Source organism: Larus michahellis, chromosome 1, assembly GCF_964199755.1.
Source record: "Larus michahellis chromosome 1, bLarMic1.1, whole genome shotgun sequence".
Taxonomy (NCBI): domain Eukaryota; kingdom Metazoa; phylum Chordata; class Aves; order Charadriiformes; family Laridae; genus Larus; species Larus michahellis.
Window position 1 is genome coordinate 84,438,585 of NC_133896.1, and position 16,559 is coordinate 84,455,143.

General features: G+C 40.9%; 1 protein-coding gene across 2 annotated transcripts in view; it reads left to right on the forward strand.

The window, feature by feature from the left end:
• Window positions 1-16,335, forward strand: part of NTF3 (neurotrophin 3) — a 55,961-nt gene extending 39,626 nt beyond the window's left edge. The window contains exons 1-2 of one of the 2 annotated variants that reach the window (XM_074589521.1): window positions 1,987-2,096; window positions 15,461-16,335. In XM_074589521.1, coding sequence (XP_074445622.1) covers window positions 15,482-16,255 — 774 coding nt within the window. In that variant the 5' untranslated portion in view covers window positions 1,987-2,096; window positions 15,461-15,481 and the 3' untranslated portion in view covers window positions 16,256-16,335. Of the gene's footprint in view, window positions 1-1,986; window positions 2,097-15,460 lie in introns of those variants that run through there. The other variant, XM_074589512.1, reaches the window with a different exon arrangement.
• The last annotated feature ends 224 nt before the right edge of the window (window positions 16,336-16,559 follow it).

Here is a 16,559-nt window from a genome sequence, read left to right on the forward strand (position 1 = left end):
TGACATTAGCTTAACAGAAAACTGAGCCAGCTCAGACACTATGCCAGATTATGACCTCAGTTACATGCAACTCAGTCTACAGTCGCCTGCTTTCTGCGTGACCAAAAGCAGAATTTGGCCTCAAGCTTTAATTTTTGAGTTGCATATACACAGTTGTCTCCAAGCATAATACCACTTAAGAATTTAAAATGGGAATAAATGTTCTTTGCAATTTTCCTTAATTTCTAGCAGTCCCAAAATATGTCTTGTCTTTTCGAAATAACTCTAGCACAGTATTTTGCTTGTAAATCCAGCCTCTGCACATGCACTTGAGTCACATAGTCCAGATGATCTGAATCCCCCAGTCTTGACCTGCCAGGTTCTCTTCTGCTTTCCACTCACCTATATCTTAATCAAAGCTATACTGAAAGTTTGAAATCACAAACTCTACCCCCAAATGCTCGCTTGTATGCTAACAAGAAAGAGACCTTCATGACATGGTCAAGGAAGACATGTCTGAGGCTTGATGTGCGTTCAACCCAGAGATGTAGGTTTAGGATGAGATGACGGGAGCCTGGGACAGAAAAGAGGCATGTGTGTGCATTCGTCTTTTTCTGGGAGGGCACAGGAGATATTTCCTGATATGTGTAGGCTTCCCATCAGTGCCAGACACAGGAAAAGTTGCCTTCCACTGGAAAAGCCCCTTGCTCGTGCTTGTAGCTCAGCTAAGCTCTTTGTGTTCCCATTGTCAAAAAGGCCTGAGAACTTATTATCCCCTTTACATTGAGTTATCCCAAGATGTTGGCTGACCTCTCACCTTTAGTAAAGAGTTTCCCCATATGTTTGCCTCCCAAAAGTTCCTAAGGATGTGACTGCTTTGTTTTGTTTTCGTAATGGGCTCCCTTCCATATTTTCTAGTAACAGACTGAGATCAGGTTAGGAAGATGATGGTTTTTCACAGGTTTCAGTGAACATGCTCCCCCATTTTCTAGCACTGGTAATATTGTGTGTCATTTTAACATGGGCCTTTAACTTGGAATCCGTACAGAATGCACTTGCTAGCTCAAAATCACAACACATTGCCAGGGCCAGTACTTACTTAGACAGGAATATAAGAAGAAGGGCGGAGTGTCCCTCACTCTCCCGCTGGCTTTCCCTCCATGACTGTTCAAGTTCAGTTTGCTCAGTGCAACTCTGCCTGCAGCAAGGAGCCACAGGGGCTGCTCACCCAATACTCCCTGCTGAGAGGGAGGGGGTGGAGAGCGGGTGTTAAGATGACAAATGTGCAGAGAGCCCAAGCTTCACCCCAGTCTGCTTCCTCGCTAGCCAAAGTAGCTGGCTGGGAGCATGGGAGAGTAAACTTCTCCATGAAAAACAAAACAAAACAAAACAAAAAAACTTGAAAAAAAAAGAAGGTTGAAGTAATTGACTCTTGTAGCAGAGCAAAGGGACTGCGTGGTGGTGGAGGGAAGATAGGGAGGAACTGTGACTCTTGACTCACAATATATTCTGTACTCTGCTCCTGGGGAGATGCAGCTGTGCATCTCCCCTTGTATATGCTATACTGTAAAGTTACACCGTCGTCCAAAGTAAGCATCCCTAATTCTCCCACTTCCTGAAGCACAACAGCATTTGGCTCCTTTTTAATCAGGGATTTCTACTGTGCAAATCGAAGTCTAGGACCAGGCTTTTCCTATGTGCGGAATTAAAAATCTCTCCCTTGATTGCTTTGTGGGTTCCTGGGGAAAACTACTGAACTGTTGCAGCCGATTTACATTGGCCTACTCCTTTTTTAAGGCTGATTCCAAGTTATTCTTAATTCCTCAAGGCACCTGAGATCTTCTGCATGAGCCAGCCATGTACACCTTTGGCAATGTTTTCCACATCCTTTTCCCCCCTCTGCTTGCTTCTTAGTTACTTCTGACTTCACTAAAGTAAGGACTGTTTCCTTTTTCTATCACTTCAATAGGAAGAAATATAGCATGGAAGTACTTTTGATTTTGGCCATCTGACTCAATGGACTTTGGTTGGGCCCAGCGGAGTGTTGGGAAGAACCTGAAGGAAGAGGCTGGTCCAGTGGGTAAAACCAACCATAGCCTAGACCTCACAAGAGGAAGGTCTGAATATCTACTCTCCCATTTTCTTCTCATATGACCCTGGGCTCGCTTAACCATGGAAAAGTCACATAACCTGTCTGGGCTTCAGCTTCCAAACTGTAAAACAACAGCAAAAGCACTTTGTCACCAAAGCTGTTCTTAATTCCAAAAAAAAATGCTTCATGCTGCAGCATTGCCATGCCTGTAGCAAGACTGCCAGTAGCCTTCTCTTACCCTCTGTTAGCTCTCGTGCATTCACAGCATCTGCTCTTGGAGTGAGGGCTGTGTGTTCAAGCATGAGTTCTTGCCTCTAACAGCAGTGAACACCTGATCTCTTACAAAGGGAGCAAACTCCTGCAGCAGCATCTTCATAGCTCGTATCTAGCTCGTTTCTAACCTGAGAGTCAATTATCCAATAAGGAAACTAACCTTTCTGGTGATCATATGTCAGTAGGATTCTTTCATGAAATGTATAAAGTGTGCACGTAACAAGAGGTGAAAAAAAGACTGTTAAAAAAATTGCTTTCTATCCCTAGTTCCCATACCCTGAGAGTTACTTTATTCCTGCCCTTCTATAGATAAGATTTTTCATAACCAAAATTTCTTCAGTAAGAAGAAAGTTTCTAAAAAGACATACTAGTTATTGACTGTATAAGGAGAGGCAAGGCCAGCTGCTGTACATCTCATTTGTCTCCTTCCCATGCCCGGTATAAAACCTTGCTTTTCTATCAAATATCTGGAGATCATATGCCTGGCAAGAGACAGCATGTGTTAAAGTACTCCCAGTTCTAAAATTCTTCTTTCAAAGAATTTTGGCAAGGAAGAGGCGGGAAGCATTGTGTATTAACAGGAAAATGGCATCTGGATCAAAAGATAAGAAAAAGCACTGTGGTTTCCAAAACCCAAGGCAGTTTTCAGATGAGTTCTGGACCTGGCAGAGGTGCACAGCCTGCATTTAGCGCAATAGGAGAACACAGAGATCACGCTATGACTTTGGAAGGGAGGGCTCAATTCTGCAAATTAGCAGACACTTTGGATGCAATTTAGCAGAGCATTCAACCATGAGCTCAACGTGTGAGCAATCTGCATTTCAGTGGGGCAACTCACAAGCTTAAAAATTGTAGCTCTGCTAGACTGGTACTAGGATACTCTCACCATCCTTGAGCATTAACCCCTAAATATAGTAGAACTCATAGCAAAGTGTTAACTGAGAGTTAAAATTAGAAAACTTCCGTGTCTCAAGGAGAACTGCATACTGGAAATTTTATCCACATGAACATTGTTGAACTAGGGGACTCACAAGCAAAGCTCCACTTCAGGCAATTTTTTACAAGGAAAAAAATGCAGAGTAGCAAGATTTACCGGAACAGTCTTTACCCTCAGGACAGGCCTACATGTAAACAATTTGCTATAAAGTAATGCCAATTAGTAGAATGACTTTTTTCTCTAAAAGGGCAATGGCTTCTTTAAAGATTCAGATGCGATGGGAAAAAGCACAAGTCTTTCATGGGCACACATTATATTTGTGAGCTCTACTCCATAAGAAGGATTCAGGGGTCTCACTGTGCAGCTGGGAGCAGTTCTAGAAGAGCCGTCATGATTTCACAGTGTAAAAGTGAGCAAGACTGTTGGGAGAGGTGATCTCTCATATCTGGCCAGCTCATTTAGCTTGTCCGAATAAACAAGTTTTAGGGATACAGGCTCTTTTTAACCTAAAGGCTTACATTTTTTGCAAAGAAGCCAACTTCTAACCTTACATTTGTCCCCCAAAACACTCACCTGTATTTTATCAGAAATACAAGACTTCTTTTCTTTGAGAGTGACTTTAAAAATATCTTTTTAAGCTGCTTGGAAGCAAGCTACTACACCTGTGCAAAGACCATGGAAAAGTTATTAATTATATACCGCAATGCTAATTTCTCACTATGGTCCTGATGCAAACAATTCAGTTCCATGCTACATGTACGATAAAATATGGATCAAACATCAACTGTCTCTAGTCACGTTGTCATTTCCCTACACTCCTTACTGTGCAAAAGTTTTATCCAATTCAAGCTGAATTCAATGAGGTCCTGTTGGTGGTTTAAAGTATTTGGATCAGGCCTGGAGTCCTGTTCTTGAGAACTCTGCATCAGATATTTTGCACCTGCAAGTCTAACAGGACACTTCTATTTGGAGGTTTGTGAACCCCTGAGGAACAGGGAGAGGCAATTCAGAAAGCAAACTTTGATTCACGAAGTGGCCATGGATGTATTTCTGTACCGCTTTGAAGAAACACAGAGTCATGGGCTTTTTGCAAAGCAAACACAGGTGCAGTTTTGGATGAAATGAAGTGGGGCTTCCCCACCAAGCCTCTTGCACCATGGTTTGCCACAATCCCACCCCCATGGAGCACACCATGGTGGAGGTGTATTGCGTGTGGAGGCACAGCAAGGCTCATACCTAGTGCTTGGACAAAACTCTCGTACAGCAGGGCTGTTCCTTCTAAGCAAATGGTACCTTAAAAATTTGACTGGGCCTCGTAAGAGGCAGTGTTGCCCTAACACTGCTCCTACTCCCAAGGCAAACGTCTGTATTCAAGGGTTAGAGTAGAGCTGTCAGAAAACCAAAGAAATGGTTTTTTTTTCCAACAGAAATATCCCAGGTTAACTTCAGGATTATTTATTTTTTAAATTCTAACCAAACCAAAGGTCATTTCATTTCTAACTAGCATTCCCTAGTACTGCATTTCAGTTTCCTTGTGGGTGTGTGTTCTGTCTGTACCCTAAAACTAGGTTTAAGGATGCAAGATTTTTCATACTGAGATTCTAACATTTTTGAAGCTATAGCCCTTGTTTTCTTCTGTTTGCTTGCTTGATTTCACTGTTTTCTTTACTTCATAAAAGAAAAAAGAAATTGGAAGGTATTAAAAAATACGGATTTTTTCAGTTTCTAAACAAAAACAAAATAGAAACCCTTTTGTTTTCAATGTAAAATACAGCAAAATAATGATCCTGAAGTTCACAGTTTGAAACAGTTTTCTTCTTGAGTTTCCTAACATCAGAAAAACTAAAAAATAGCATTTAAAAATTTTTTGTTTCTACAAATTTTTTTTTCCTACAAAATGAGTTGTCCAGTGGAAACGTAAATATGAAAACACATCAGACCATTCTACATCACAGGGTCTCTAGAAGGCTTCTCTTTCATAGCCTAGTAGGAGAGGGAAAAAATTCTGATAATCTGAGAGGTGCTTCCCTTTCTCCTCCTGTTACCAAGTTAGTCAAAACCCACCTCTGGCATTTAAAAATAGAACGAGAGCAATCTGTTATAAATGTGGATCACTTCACCTTAACCCTTTCCATGGCTTCCCTTGCTCTTTCCAGAAGGATACACCAAATATAGTCACGCCTCTGATGTATCCAGAGGCCAGGCTTGAATGCCCCAGAACTGTGGGGAGGTAAAAGAAGTGAGTTTCACCTGGAAGACTGACCTCAACTTTAATTATGGAGAGCTTAAGCACGCAAAATCTCTCTCTGACAAAAATAAGAGGAACTGTAACTATTGCCTGACTTTAATACAAAACAATTAATCAGCCTTGGTTGAGCCAAAGTAGGTCCAGGTTGACTTGAAAGGTTAATGGATCTTCAAACTGTTTTAAAAAAAGACTTAGATGGAGTTTCAGGGCTGCAACGAAACATGAAACCAGGCCTCTTTGGTGTGGCTTTGGGCTTGTTACAAACATCTTGCAGAGCTTGAAAACTACTTTTGATGATCAGCTTAACTTCCCTTTCCTTAGTTTAATCCCATTTTTCCTGATTGCACTTCTTTGCTCCACCCTAAAGTGAATGCTTTCTTTCACCAATGCTTACGCTTTCCAGATCTTTGCGCTGGGTTTTCTGTCATGCCCGTTCTGTTCGCTCATAGCAAAGGCTTGCACGTTCAAGGCAATTTCCTTAAAGGTCAGTTATACAACGCTTCGAGTCATTTTTGTTGTTCTTTCCTAATTTTATTTTCATGTAACAATACCTTCCAACTTTCAAGCAGCTTTCCTGATTTTTCTGCTGTGCTACAAAAAGTGGCAATTCCTTACTAGCTCTGCAGTGCAATGCCTCAGTATTTGCATTTCTTAAATACTGTGCCTTTCCAAAGTGTTCGTTCATTCCTGGGTCTGATCAGGTACTGCTCCTTTCTAAATTTCTTTCCCCCTCTGCATATCCTTGCTCAATACCACTATTCCCCCAGCGTGCTAGCTTGTAATTTCTACTTTGACTTTCATTTTGTAATTTTCTGCCAATATTTTATGTCTCCATCTCCCCAGCAGAGATTGTATTTCTCTTTGCTCACTGCTGTTTGCATCCTTTCCAAATTCAGCTGCAAATTTAATTTGTTTGCTGCTTGGCCCTGCTGCTATTAACAAACAGTAATGAAAAGACTGACCAACACACAAACAGTTTATCAGCTTAAAATATCCATGATGTATTTCTGGTGCTTTCTATTATTCTGTTTGCAAACGACTTCTCAAAAAAAAAAAAAAAGAAAAAAAAAAGGCAAGTGTAAAACTTTGGGCAAATCTTTGAGCAAATCTTCGGGTTTTGTAAATTTAGCACAGGTCTAGTCAAGTCATTGGAGTTTATTAATTTAGCTAAGCATATGAACCTTAGATTTCTTGATACTTTGGACAGTTTTCAGAGCCACACAGTAAATAATATGCAGAAATACTTCAGCTTTTGTGGAAATTGTTTATCCAAGTGTGGCTTTAATTCTTTGTCGTGACTAAGATGCAGCTGACTGCTCATCTCAGATGGCGTTGGTTTTATTTCCTTGCCTTGCATGCTTGTCATTGATCATTCAAACTTCCACACAGCATTACAGATGGACTTTCCTAATCCAGGCAGTGCAACATGAAAAACCCAATTTGCAGCAGAATACCTGTATGACCTTGCAAACATCATCTGACTTTTGTATATTCCAGTTTCTACTCTTTAAAATGGGAACAATGGCAGCCCTCCTATTAACCAAGATACATGCTTACGGAGTGCTCAAACATCAGTGATGTGAGAATGGTAAAAGAAAACAGAGGATGATTTACACTGAGAACATTTATGGAAATATATTTGTTAAGATGCCTCATTAATCTCAAAACAGATGGGCATCTCCCATGCAGCATGCAGGGCATCGTACTGCAATGCTATTGTGCCTTGTGTGGAGAGAGGAAATTTTTACTTTTGCTCTCTTAGTAGGGCAACAACGGCCAGTCCTTTGAGGGAGAAAGCTAAGGAAGTGAGGGTATATATCTAGGGTAATAAAACCCCAACACCATTCCATCAAGTTCCTTACTTTGCAGACGTCGAAAGTAATGAACAGAGATTTTCACTTGACCAAACTCTTCAGAGAAGTCAGGATCCCAGCCTCACAAATCCTTGTTCTGACCTTCTCAATACACAGATTAATTAGTCAAGTGGTTAATGCAAAATGACAGTCAGGACAGAGACAGACAGATGTAAATATCATGTCACAAAAATGTCAGTGAGGAAGGAATTAAAACAGAAAAAGACCTAGTTGTGTCTGAGAAAAGCCTGTCTACTTCTGTAGTTGATTATAGACCTGGGGATGTAGCTAGTATGGTTGATATTGCACCGGACGTTATTAATAGTCAAGTTTCTCGGTGGGATTGCTAGAGGATGCTGGGGAGTGTCAAATGCCTCCAGGGGGGTCTCGAGTGCCCTGAACGCCAGACAATGTCGGTGGCGGGGGAGGAAGGTGCAGGGCCAAAACCTAACAGAATTAACTTTGCACAAGGTGTGAGAAGCAGCTGCCGTTCCAAGTAGTGAGGTAAGCACCGAGGAACTGGTCCTGACCTTTCTCTTGGAAACGGGCAGGTATGCATAAGGCGATCACAAAAAGATATATTTGTGGAAAGATCAAATGTAGACACACATGCCGTTGCAATCAGCTGTGTCTGAAATGAACCAATATTACTGTGGTTCTACACAGCGCATTTAACTGCTCAGAAAACAGATTGCTCCTCACAGCAGATGTGTTATCACAAAACTGTCCCTCAGAAAGATGTCACCAGTCAGGAAAGCGTTCCTCAAAGACTAGTAGGGTCATGGTCACAATGGTAATCATAAATAGTATTGTAGATTGGTTCGAAGTGCAGATGAGTTTTTCATACTTGGGTGAACAGCTGTCTTGCTGTGCTTTGCTCAGACAGTCATTTAAAGAGGAAAAGGAAATGTCAGTGACTCAGTAGGCTGAGCTCCATTTCCATAAGAGATTAGGTATATACGATTCACTGGAGGCTATCGGAGCTCAGTGCTCAGATGTGTCTTCTCTTTTGAAAATGACCTTGAGTAATGCATGATTAAAAGCAACTGACCTGCTGCAGAGATTTAGAAACTTTGGTGGCCTTATCCTCAGATACAGTGTGTAGACACGCTCCCCAGCCCATCTGCAAGAAGTTTCAAATTCCTTCACTCTAACTTACATTTTGGTTGGCCCTGAGGATGGGAGGGTTAACGCTTAAATCTGCCATAACTCAGTCCCACTTGATTTTGTCTCTGAATTCTTCGACTTCTTAGTGGGTCTGGCTCTTGTGAAAGCTTTAACTTCAATCTGTATGTGTTGAAATTTCCATACCTTGAGAAGTGGAAATGTTCAGGGGGGTCATAGCATCTCTAGGGGTATTCAGCACTCTACAGCAATCTACTTTAATAAATGCTTCTGCAGGCACATATTGTACAAATAGTCGATTACTATACTGAAATAGAGTGCAAATTTTCATATGCAATTATTTCACAGTCCCATCTTTCCGAATATTCAGGATGCAGTGATATTTTTCTTGATATGTACCTTTTCGCTGTCTCCCCTAAGCAGGAGAAGGGCTGCATTTCTTCTCAACATAGTTATTAGTATGAGGGAATCAACAGGGCATTCTGCTACTTGTTGGTTTCTGTGAGTTTGTGAAAACAGTGCTTAGCAAGCAATGAGAATAATTACACTGTCGTCTTTGGCAAAAGCCTGAATAAGCTGTCAGCCACCGCAAATGATCATTAGTTGCTCGGTCTGAAGAACAAAAGCTGCTCCTAAATTTTTCAGAAAGTGCCAAATATTTCAAGCTGACTTACATAAATCAAGTCTGGTATTACAACGCTGAATGTAAAATTCACCAGTCACTTTTCCTTCTATTCCAGTTTCTCTTAGCAATGACTTAAAAGTAAATACTTGGGCAGTATCTCACAGTACTAGGATTTCATTATTTTCACAGAACATATGAAATGACACTTCGCTCTTCACCTGTGTAGACTGTTCAAAGACTGATCAAAATAAAGCAATACAGATCTTCTTTTTAAATCAACACAAACAAAACAAAGCTAAACAAGGTTTTCCAACTCTATGTAAAGTGCTGAAACTGAAAAGAGCAGGAAGTGATTTACCAGAGTTTATTGGGGATTTAATTTATTGATGGAAACAATACGTAATCTTATTTACTTCTCCTAAATTTAGGCCTTCCCTGAGACATCTGTATTAAACAGCATTAATGCCCTACTAAGACCACAGTGACAGGCAGGAATACAAACCATTAAAATAGGGTAAAACTTAGCTACAGTTGAAAGACCAAACAACTTTGCAATGCATGAGCTTTTCTTTCTTTTTTTTTTGCTTTTACCAACTGTGCCACAAATTTTTTCCTGCCATGCTGTGATATGTGCTCCCACAAAACCTCTGGACCATTCGTAATGCCTAATTGTCACTTAGTTCTACTCCTTGTTCCTTTAAGGATCTTCTTTGCTTCTGTTTTCATGTTTGTAATCCCTTTTGAAAGCCAGAGTAGTATCTCGGAATAAGGCGGGCACTAGCACTATGCCAAGGGACCAACTGAAAGAGACTAATATGTCTTCCTACCTTGATGTCCGGTGCTTTTCCAAATCGCACAAAGCAGAGTGTTTTCCAAGTACATTTAAAGACTGATTTGAGAGCCATGTGTTCACCACCCCTTTTTTAATTACCTCTAGCAAGAGTTCAAAGCATCAAAGATACGTTCTGACATCTGGAAGGTCTCACAGTATAGCACAGCACAATAGCAGAGCTGGTCCAAAGCTTCTCAGCGGCTCAGGAAAAACAGTTTTCCATAATATGTCAGCAGCCCTTGCTGAACTCCCAAGATATGGAATAGAAAAGGAATTGGGTGATACAGGAGGAGAGAGATAGAAAACAGGGTGGATATTGCAGCAGCAAGACCACGCCAGGCTGCAAATGCCCACCCTCACTAGCTTGCCTGCTCTCTTTGTGGCACGGGCAGAGTGAGACGAGTAGTCTACCATTATGTCCAGCCACTACTGAGCCCCCAGTCAAATGATGAGTTCACCATAAACTGATAGGTCAACAAGGGATACCTTTTGATGTGAATCCAGAGAAGGTGCTGGATCAATTCTGGATTCACACTGTCTGCAACCACGTAATTGTTCTGCAACCACGTGGCTTCTAGGAGAGGTATGTAGTAGGCACTGCACAGTAAGATGATTATGCTGGTTCAAATGGATGTGTCGTTATATCCAATATATACTGAACATCCATTTAAGTCATGTGCTGTCATACACCTTAATGATGACTAGGCTGTATGTCACAGCTGACCTGACAGCCTGTGGAAACAGAAACTGAGCTCAAGTACCAGGGTTAATACTCTAGCACAAGCAGATATCAGGTAGGAATGAAGTAGAAGCAGTCACCAATTACGGTCTTCTCTATTTGCATCTAATAACATTACTTCAGCTGATACCGGACTAGGGAGCATGCTGCTGGGCTGTGCTCTTATTCTGAGGTCACCATGGGAATGTTTGCCCATGCCTATTTGGGACCCAGACTCAGGCCCCAAATATAGTAATCTAGTCTGTACTTCCTGTAGGAGTGTAAACAGTACTGTGTCCCTTTCTAGGACCATTCATCACACTTACTTCACTTCAAACAGTCCACAAAGACAGCTAAAAGGAACCCTTTCAGGGATTTACATGTGGAAAATTTCAAAAAGAACCTTGAAGAACAACAAAAATATCGCACAATCATCAGCTAACTGGAAAAAGTTTGTCCTGAACAAAATCTGTCTACCTGAAATGAATAATTTTAATTTTAAGCATTTTTAATGAGAGAACAGAAAAATTCATGTGAAGAATTAAATTATTGGGGGATTTTTATACCATTGTCCAAAAGGCTGAAGAAGGAGCTATTGCTACTTGTGCTGGAGTAGCTTCTGCTAAGGTCCATACAAGCCTGTGCCCCAGGAGCCTGGAAGTTAAGTCGGCCTAAGACAGGATGCCTCTGTTGAAATCTTGCCTCTGAATGGCAGTCTCCTCTATAGATAACTTACTCACTGGGCTATACTGAGTAAGCACTCTTTCTGTTTTGTGCATTCCATTGTGCAACTTTTGACGCATGTCCAGAAACGCTAGAATGATTTGCTTTGAAAATAGGAAAACATAAACATTTTATGTTTTACATTTTCCTCTCCTTTTTATCAGTATAACAACACACAGAAAAAAAAGGTACAAATTGCAAATCATCCTCAATTTATACAGGCACAAAGTTCCATTTTGGGCAAAGAGCCATTTATCAAAAGCAATATTGACCAGCTGTACAAGCCAATACACTTTTAAGGTGTCTTATACTCAAAATAGAGCCGAGGCCATAAACCAGTTGCAGTTTCCCAGTAACGTCCATTTCTCCTAGCTAGAATAGTGCCTTAGGCATGTTCTGATGTGCTGGACTTCATGGACAGCCTGGCAATTTCGAGCCATGGACTGGAATTTCTGAACATGCCAGTTATGAACATCCTAGGTAAACTGTCTTGGAAGAACTCCCTGAAAACTGTAATCTCGGCAAGTGCTTGCATTTTCTTTCCAAAGTTTGCACCCTGAAAACATTTCAGAAAAATGTAAAGACTGGTTCCGAAACATTTTTACTTTCGCAGCAAATAATTTGTCAGGCACAAATCAAACTAAAAGTCAAATTTCAGAGTAGTTTAATACCCCTCCCACCAAATCCACAAGACATTTTACTTTAGGTTCAGAAAAATACTTTAAAACATTTTTTTCCATTAACAGGGTTCCTCCATGGACAAGAAAAATAGCTTGTTCGAACTGCTGTAATGCTGAGGCCCCTATCCCTTCCTTTCTGTATGCAGGATGACATTAAAGAGAGTCTGCAGGAACTCCAGTCTTACTTTTCCCACCTCATCACCTGCTCCAACTTGTGTATTTTGCTAGTGCCACTTAGTTTTGAAACTAAGCAGACCAGTGATTACATGCAGCTGCATGTTGGCATGAATAATGCTTTCAGCTCTTGAGCTCGAGCGTTGTCAGAGCTTTGCTCACCATCCTATGGACTTGAGTGTCGTACTGCATGTGGGTTAGCTCTTCTGAGCACTGTGAGAAATCTGCTGAATGACATCTGTTTTATAATATTTTTACTGTTTTTAAAACCAAACAATTTACTGAGGGAAGACCAAATAGCACAGGAAGAGATTTTTTTATACAGCACCGTCTGGGCTCTGAGATCCATCTACATTAAGTTAGTATTTATTTAGGTATGACAGTTAATTGTATGGTAACTGAAAATCTTAGATTTTTTTTTTTTTCCCAAAGCATAACATTGCTGCAAGCAACAGTCTAGATTTAGGTGAACTCATACTGTGACAAACTGAGAATGGAGAAAACACATTTCTTGTCCATAAAAGGACAGATCACACATCCACGGAGGGTAGCTCTGATTTTGCTGCAGTTCCAAACTATGAAGTGGGGACTCACTGTTGCTAAAGGAGATTTACTCAGAATGGATAGAGGATTCTCCAGTAAAACTTTTTTCTTTTTTACTATGCTTTCTTAAACAGAAAATCGTTTGCCTTCTTAAACAGCAAATGGTGATTTTCTGAAGTGGAAAATTTTCTGTTCAAGAGGTCTGACATTTCTGAAATTTCTTCTGGGAAAAACACAGGCTACCCAGAGTCTCACCAGCAGGTTGAGGGAGCAGATCCTTCCTCAGTCAACTCAGCACTGGTGAGGCCATATCTGGAGTGCTGTGTCCAGTTCTGGCTCCCCAGTACAGGAGAGACATAGACATATAGGAGTGAGTCCAGGAAGACGATTAAGGGACTAGGGCATCTGTCATATGAGGATAGGCTGAGAGAGCTGGGGCTGTTCAACCTGGAGAAAACAACTCTCAGGGAGATCTTATCAAAGTGTAGAAATACCTGATTGGAGGGAGTAAAAGGATGGAGACAGGGTCTTCTCAGGGGTGTCCCATGAAAAGACAAGAGGCAATGGTCACAAACTGAGATATAGGAAATACTATCAAAACATGAGATTTTTATTTATTTATTTTTTACTGTGACGGTGGTCAAACACTGGAACAGGTTGTCTAGAGGGGTTGTGGAGTCTCCATCCATGGAGGTACTCAAAACCTGACTGGGCACAGCCCTGTGCAAGCTGCTCTAGCTGACCCTGCTTTGAGCAGTGAGATTGGACTGGATGATCTCCTGGGGATCCTTCCAACTCCATCTGTTCCGTGTTCTGTGACTCTGTGCCTTCATCCCAGAGTGCTAGCAGTCTGACACATGGTTGACATGTTTTCAGTGCAGGAGGATGAAGTGCAAGACTGTTCTGAGTCACTTGAAGCAGTACTACAGCCGGGACTTATCACATGGTATAAGAGTGCTCTAACATGAGTTCAATATTTTTTCCTTCAATCCACTACTCGTGCAACAATTTTCTCAAATAGGTGTGCTTTGAAGTGAATGGTTTCCTTCCATGATCTAGTGTTTTACATTGAAAATTATTTTAAATATCATATAATTTAAATATAAGTGCAAATACAAAATATACAGGTATCCACAAGGAAAAAAACACCTTCTTAGACAGAGGCTCATAGTTCTCAACTACACAAACAGAAAGACAGAAAGATTTAAAAAGAAATGACAAATGACCCTCTAGAAGATGCTCAGAAGCTAAAACTGCAAGGACATTACAGGAATCCATATAGAGCAGTGCATGGCAAAGTACAGCATAGAGACAAAGCACCCTTTTAGGTCCAGTTTTCAAAATCTTGATCTTGAGTTCTTTTTGATCTTTTCGAACAGGATTCTTCTTTTTTTTTGTTTTTTTTGGGGGGGGTGGGGTCGGAATTCATTGAACTGTCAGTTTTGTTACACTTTTTACAAATGTAATGAAGGAACTTCATTAAAAGCCACAAAAAAAAAACGGACTGCAACTCACCAACCAACCAGTACAAAACAGCCTGTGGATCCATTAGAATTTTCTACTTGTATTACACAAGCCTAACCACTGTTTTCTGAAGTTCAAAATATAAGAAACCCCGCTTTGGTGCTTGACTGCATCCTTTTCTCTCAAGAATACTTTCCCTTACAGAACTGGAGAGAGAAAGAGAAAGAAAGAGCTATTGAAATATGGTATTTATTTGCCAGTGTATGATGATGATGCTCTTAGGGTTAAGTTAAACACAAACCATTTGATGAATAAGGATTTGATGGATCCAAGAGATCTTAACACACAAAACCAGACAACACTTAGAAAAGTCAGAACTTGTTCATTTTACACCATTAGATAGCCTGCTGCTCTGCGTAGTCTGGCAATTTTGAAACTAAACCACTCTGTAGAATAGACAGTGAAAGTAACTTGGCCTCTCCACTGCCAAGACCTGGACATACCATACCAAGCGCTACCTATCTCTGTAGAGAAAGGACCTAACTGACATAGATATCACTACGCTGAGGTGGTGGTATATAGACTGAGAGGGAATCTTATAAATGCTTATAAATACTTAAAGGGTGGGTGTCAGGAGGATGGGGCCAGGCTCTTTTCAGTGGTGCCCAGGGACAGGACAAGAGGTAATGGGCACAAGCCTGAACGTAGGAAGTTCCATGTAAATATGAGGAGGAGCTTCTTTACTTTGAGGGTGGCAGAGCACTGGAACAGGCTGCCCAGAGAGGTGGTGGAGTCTCCGTCTCTGGAGACATTCAAAACCCTCCTGGATGCGTTCCTGTGCAACCTGCTGTAGGTGACCCTGCTCTGGCAGGGGGGTTGGACTAGATGATCTCCAAAGGTCCCTTCCAACCCCTATCATTCTGTGGTTCTGTGGTTTTGTGATGTGCACGGAAAGAGTAAAAGTAAGGTCATCCTGAAAAGTGCATGAAATATAGATGAAACACTGAAAAAAAATATCAGAAAACAGTTGCACTCATTACAGAGTATAACAAAATACTATCTTCAAATAAGCACATAGCCTACCTCTATCTATAAAGTACAGATGTTATAAAAACAAATCCAAATTTTCGTATTCACAGCCTCTAGTAAAATTCCCTATTTAATTGTTTTTATGTTGACTTTCTCTTCCTGCAGATCTTACAGGTGAACAAGGTGATGTCCATCTTGTTTTATGTGATATTTCTCGCTTATCTTCGTGGCATCCAGTCTACCAACATGGATCAAAGGAGTTTGCCAGAAGATTCAATAAATTCTCTTATTATTAAACTCATTCAGGCAGACATTTTGAAAAACAAGCTTTCTAAGCAGATGGTAGATATTAAGGAAAACTATCAAAACACAGTGCAGAAAGCAGACACTCAGCAAGACACGGATGGAGATGAAAATGTGAAATCGGACTTCCAGCCAGTTATCTCAATGGATACAGACCTCTTAAGGCAGCAGAGACGCTACAACTCACCCCGAGTCCTCTTGAGTGACAACACGCCACTGGAACCACCGCCACTGTACCTCATGGAGGATTATATTGGAAATTCAGTGGTGGTGAACAGAACCTCCCGGCGGAAAAGGTACGCGGAGCACAAGAGTCACCGAGGGGAATATTCTGTTTGCGACAGTGAAAGTTTATGGGTCACGGACAAATCGTCTGCGATCGACATTAGAGGACACCAGGTAACTGTTCTGGGAGAAATTAAAACAGGCAACTCTCCAGTTAAGCAATACTTTTATGAAACAAGGTGTAAAGAAGCCAAGCCTGTAAAAAATGGCTGCCGCGGCATAGATGACAAGCACTGGAACTCCCAATGCAAGACGTCCCAAACATACGTTAGAGCACTGACTTCAGAAAACAATAAACTGGTAGGCTGGAGATGGATAAGAATAGACACCTCCTGTGTGTGTGCGCTGTCAAGGAAAATAGGAAGAACATAAATCTGCATCTCTTTGCTATATAAATTATTACTTTAAATTATATGATATGCATGTAGCATATAAATGTTTATATTGTTTTATATATTATAAGTTGACCTTATTTATTAAACTTCAGCAAATCTACAGTATATAAGCTTTCTCTCTCAATAAACAAGAGCAAAGTGTGTGTGCCTCTGCTGTGGGCAACTCCGGGTTTTTTTAGACTATGTTTGTGACACTGCTTGTTGGCAGCATACCGTAACCTTACTGTAAAATCTGTGTAAAATCAGTATTTTTCATTCAGTATTGTCAAGCCAGTGACTGT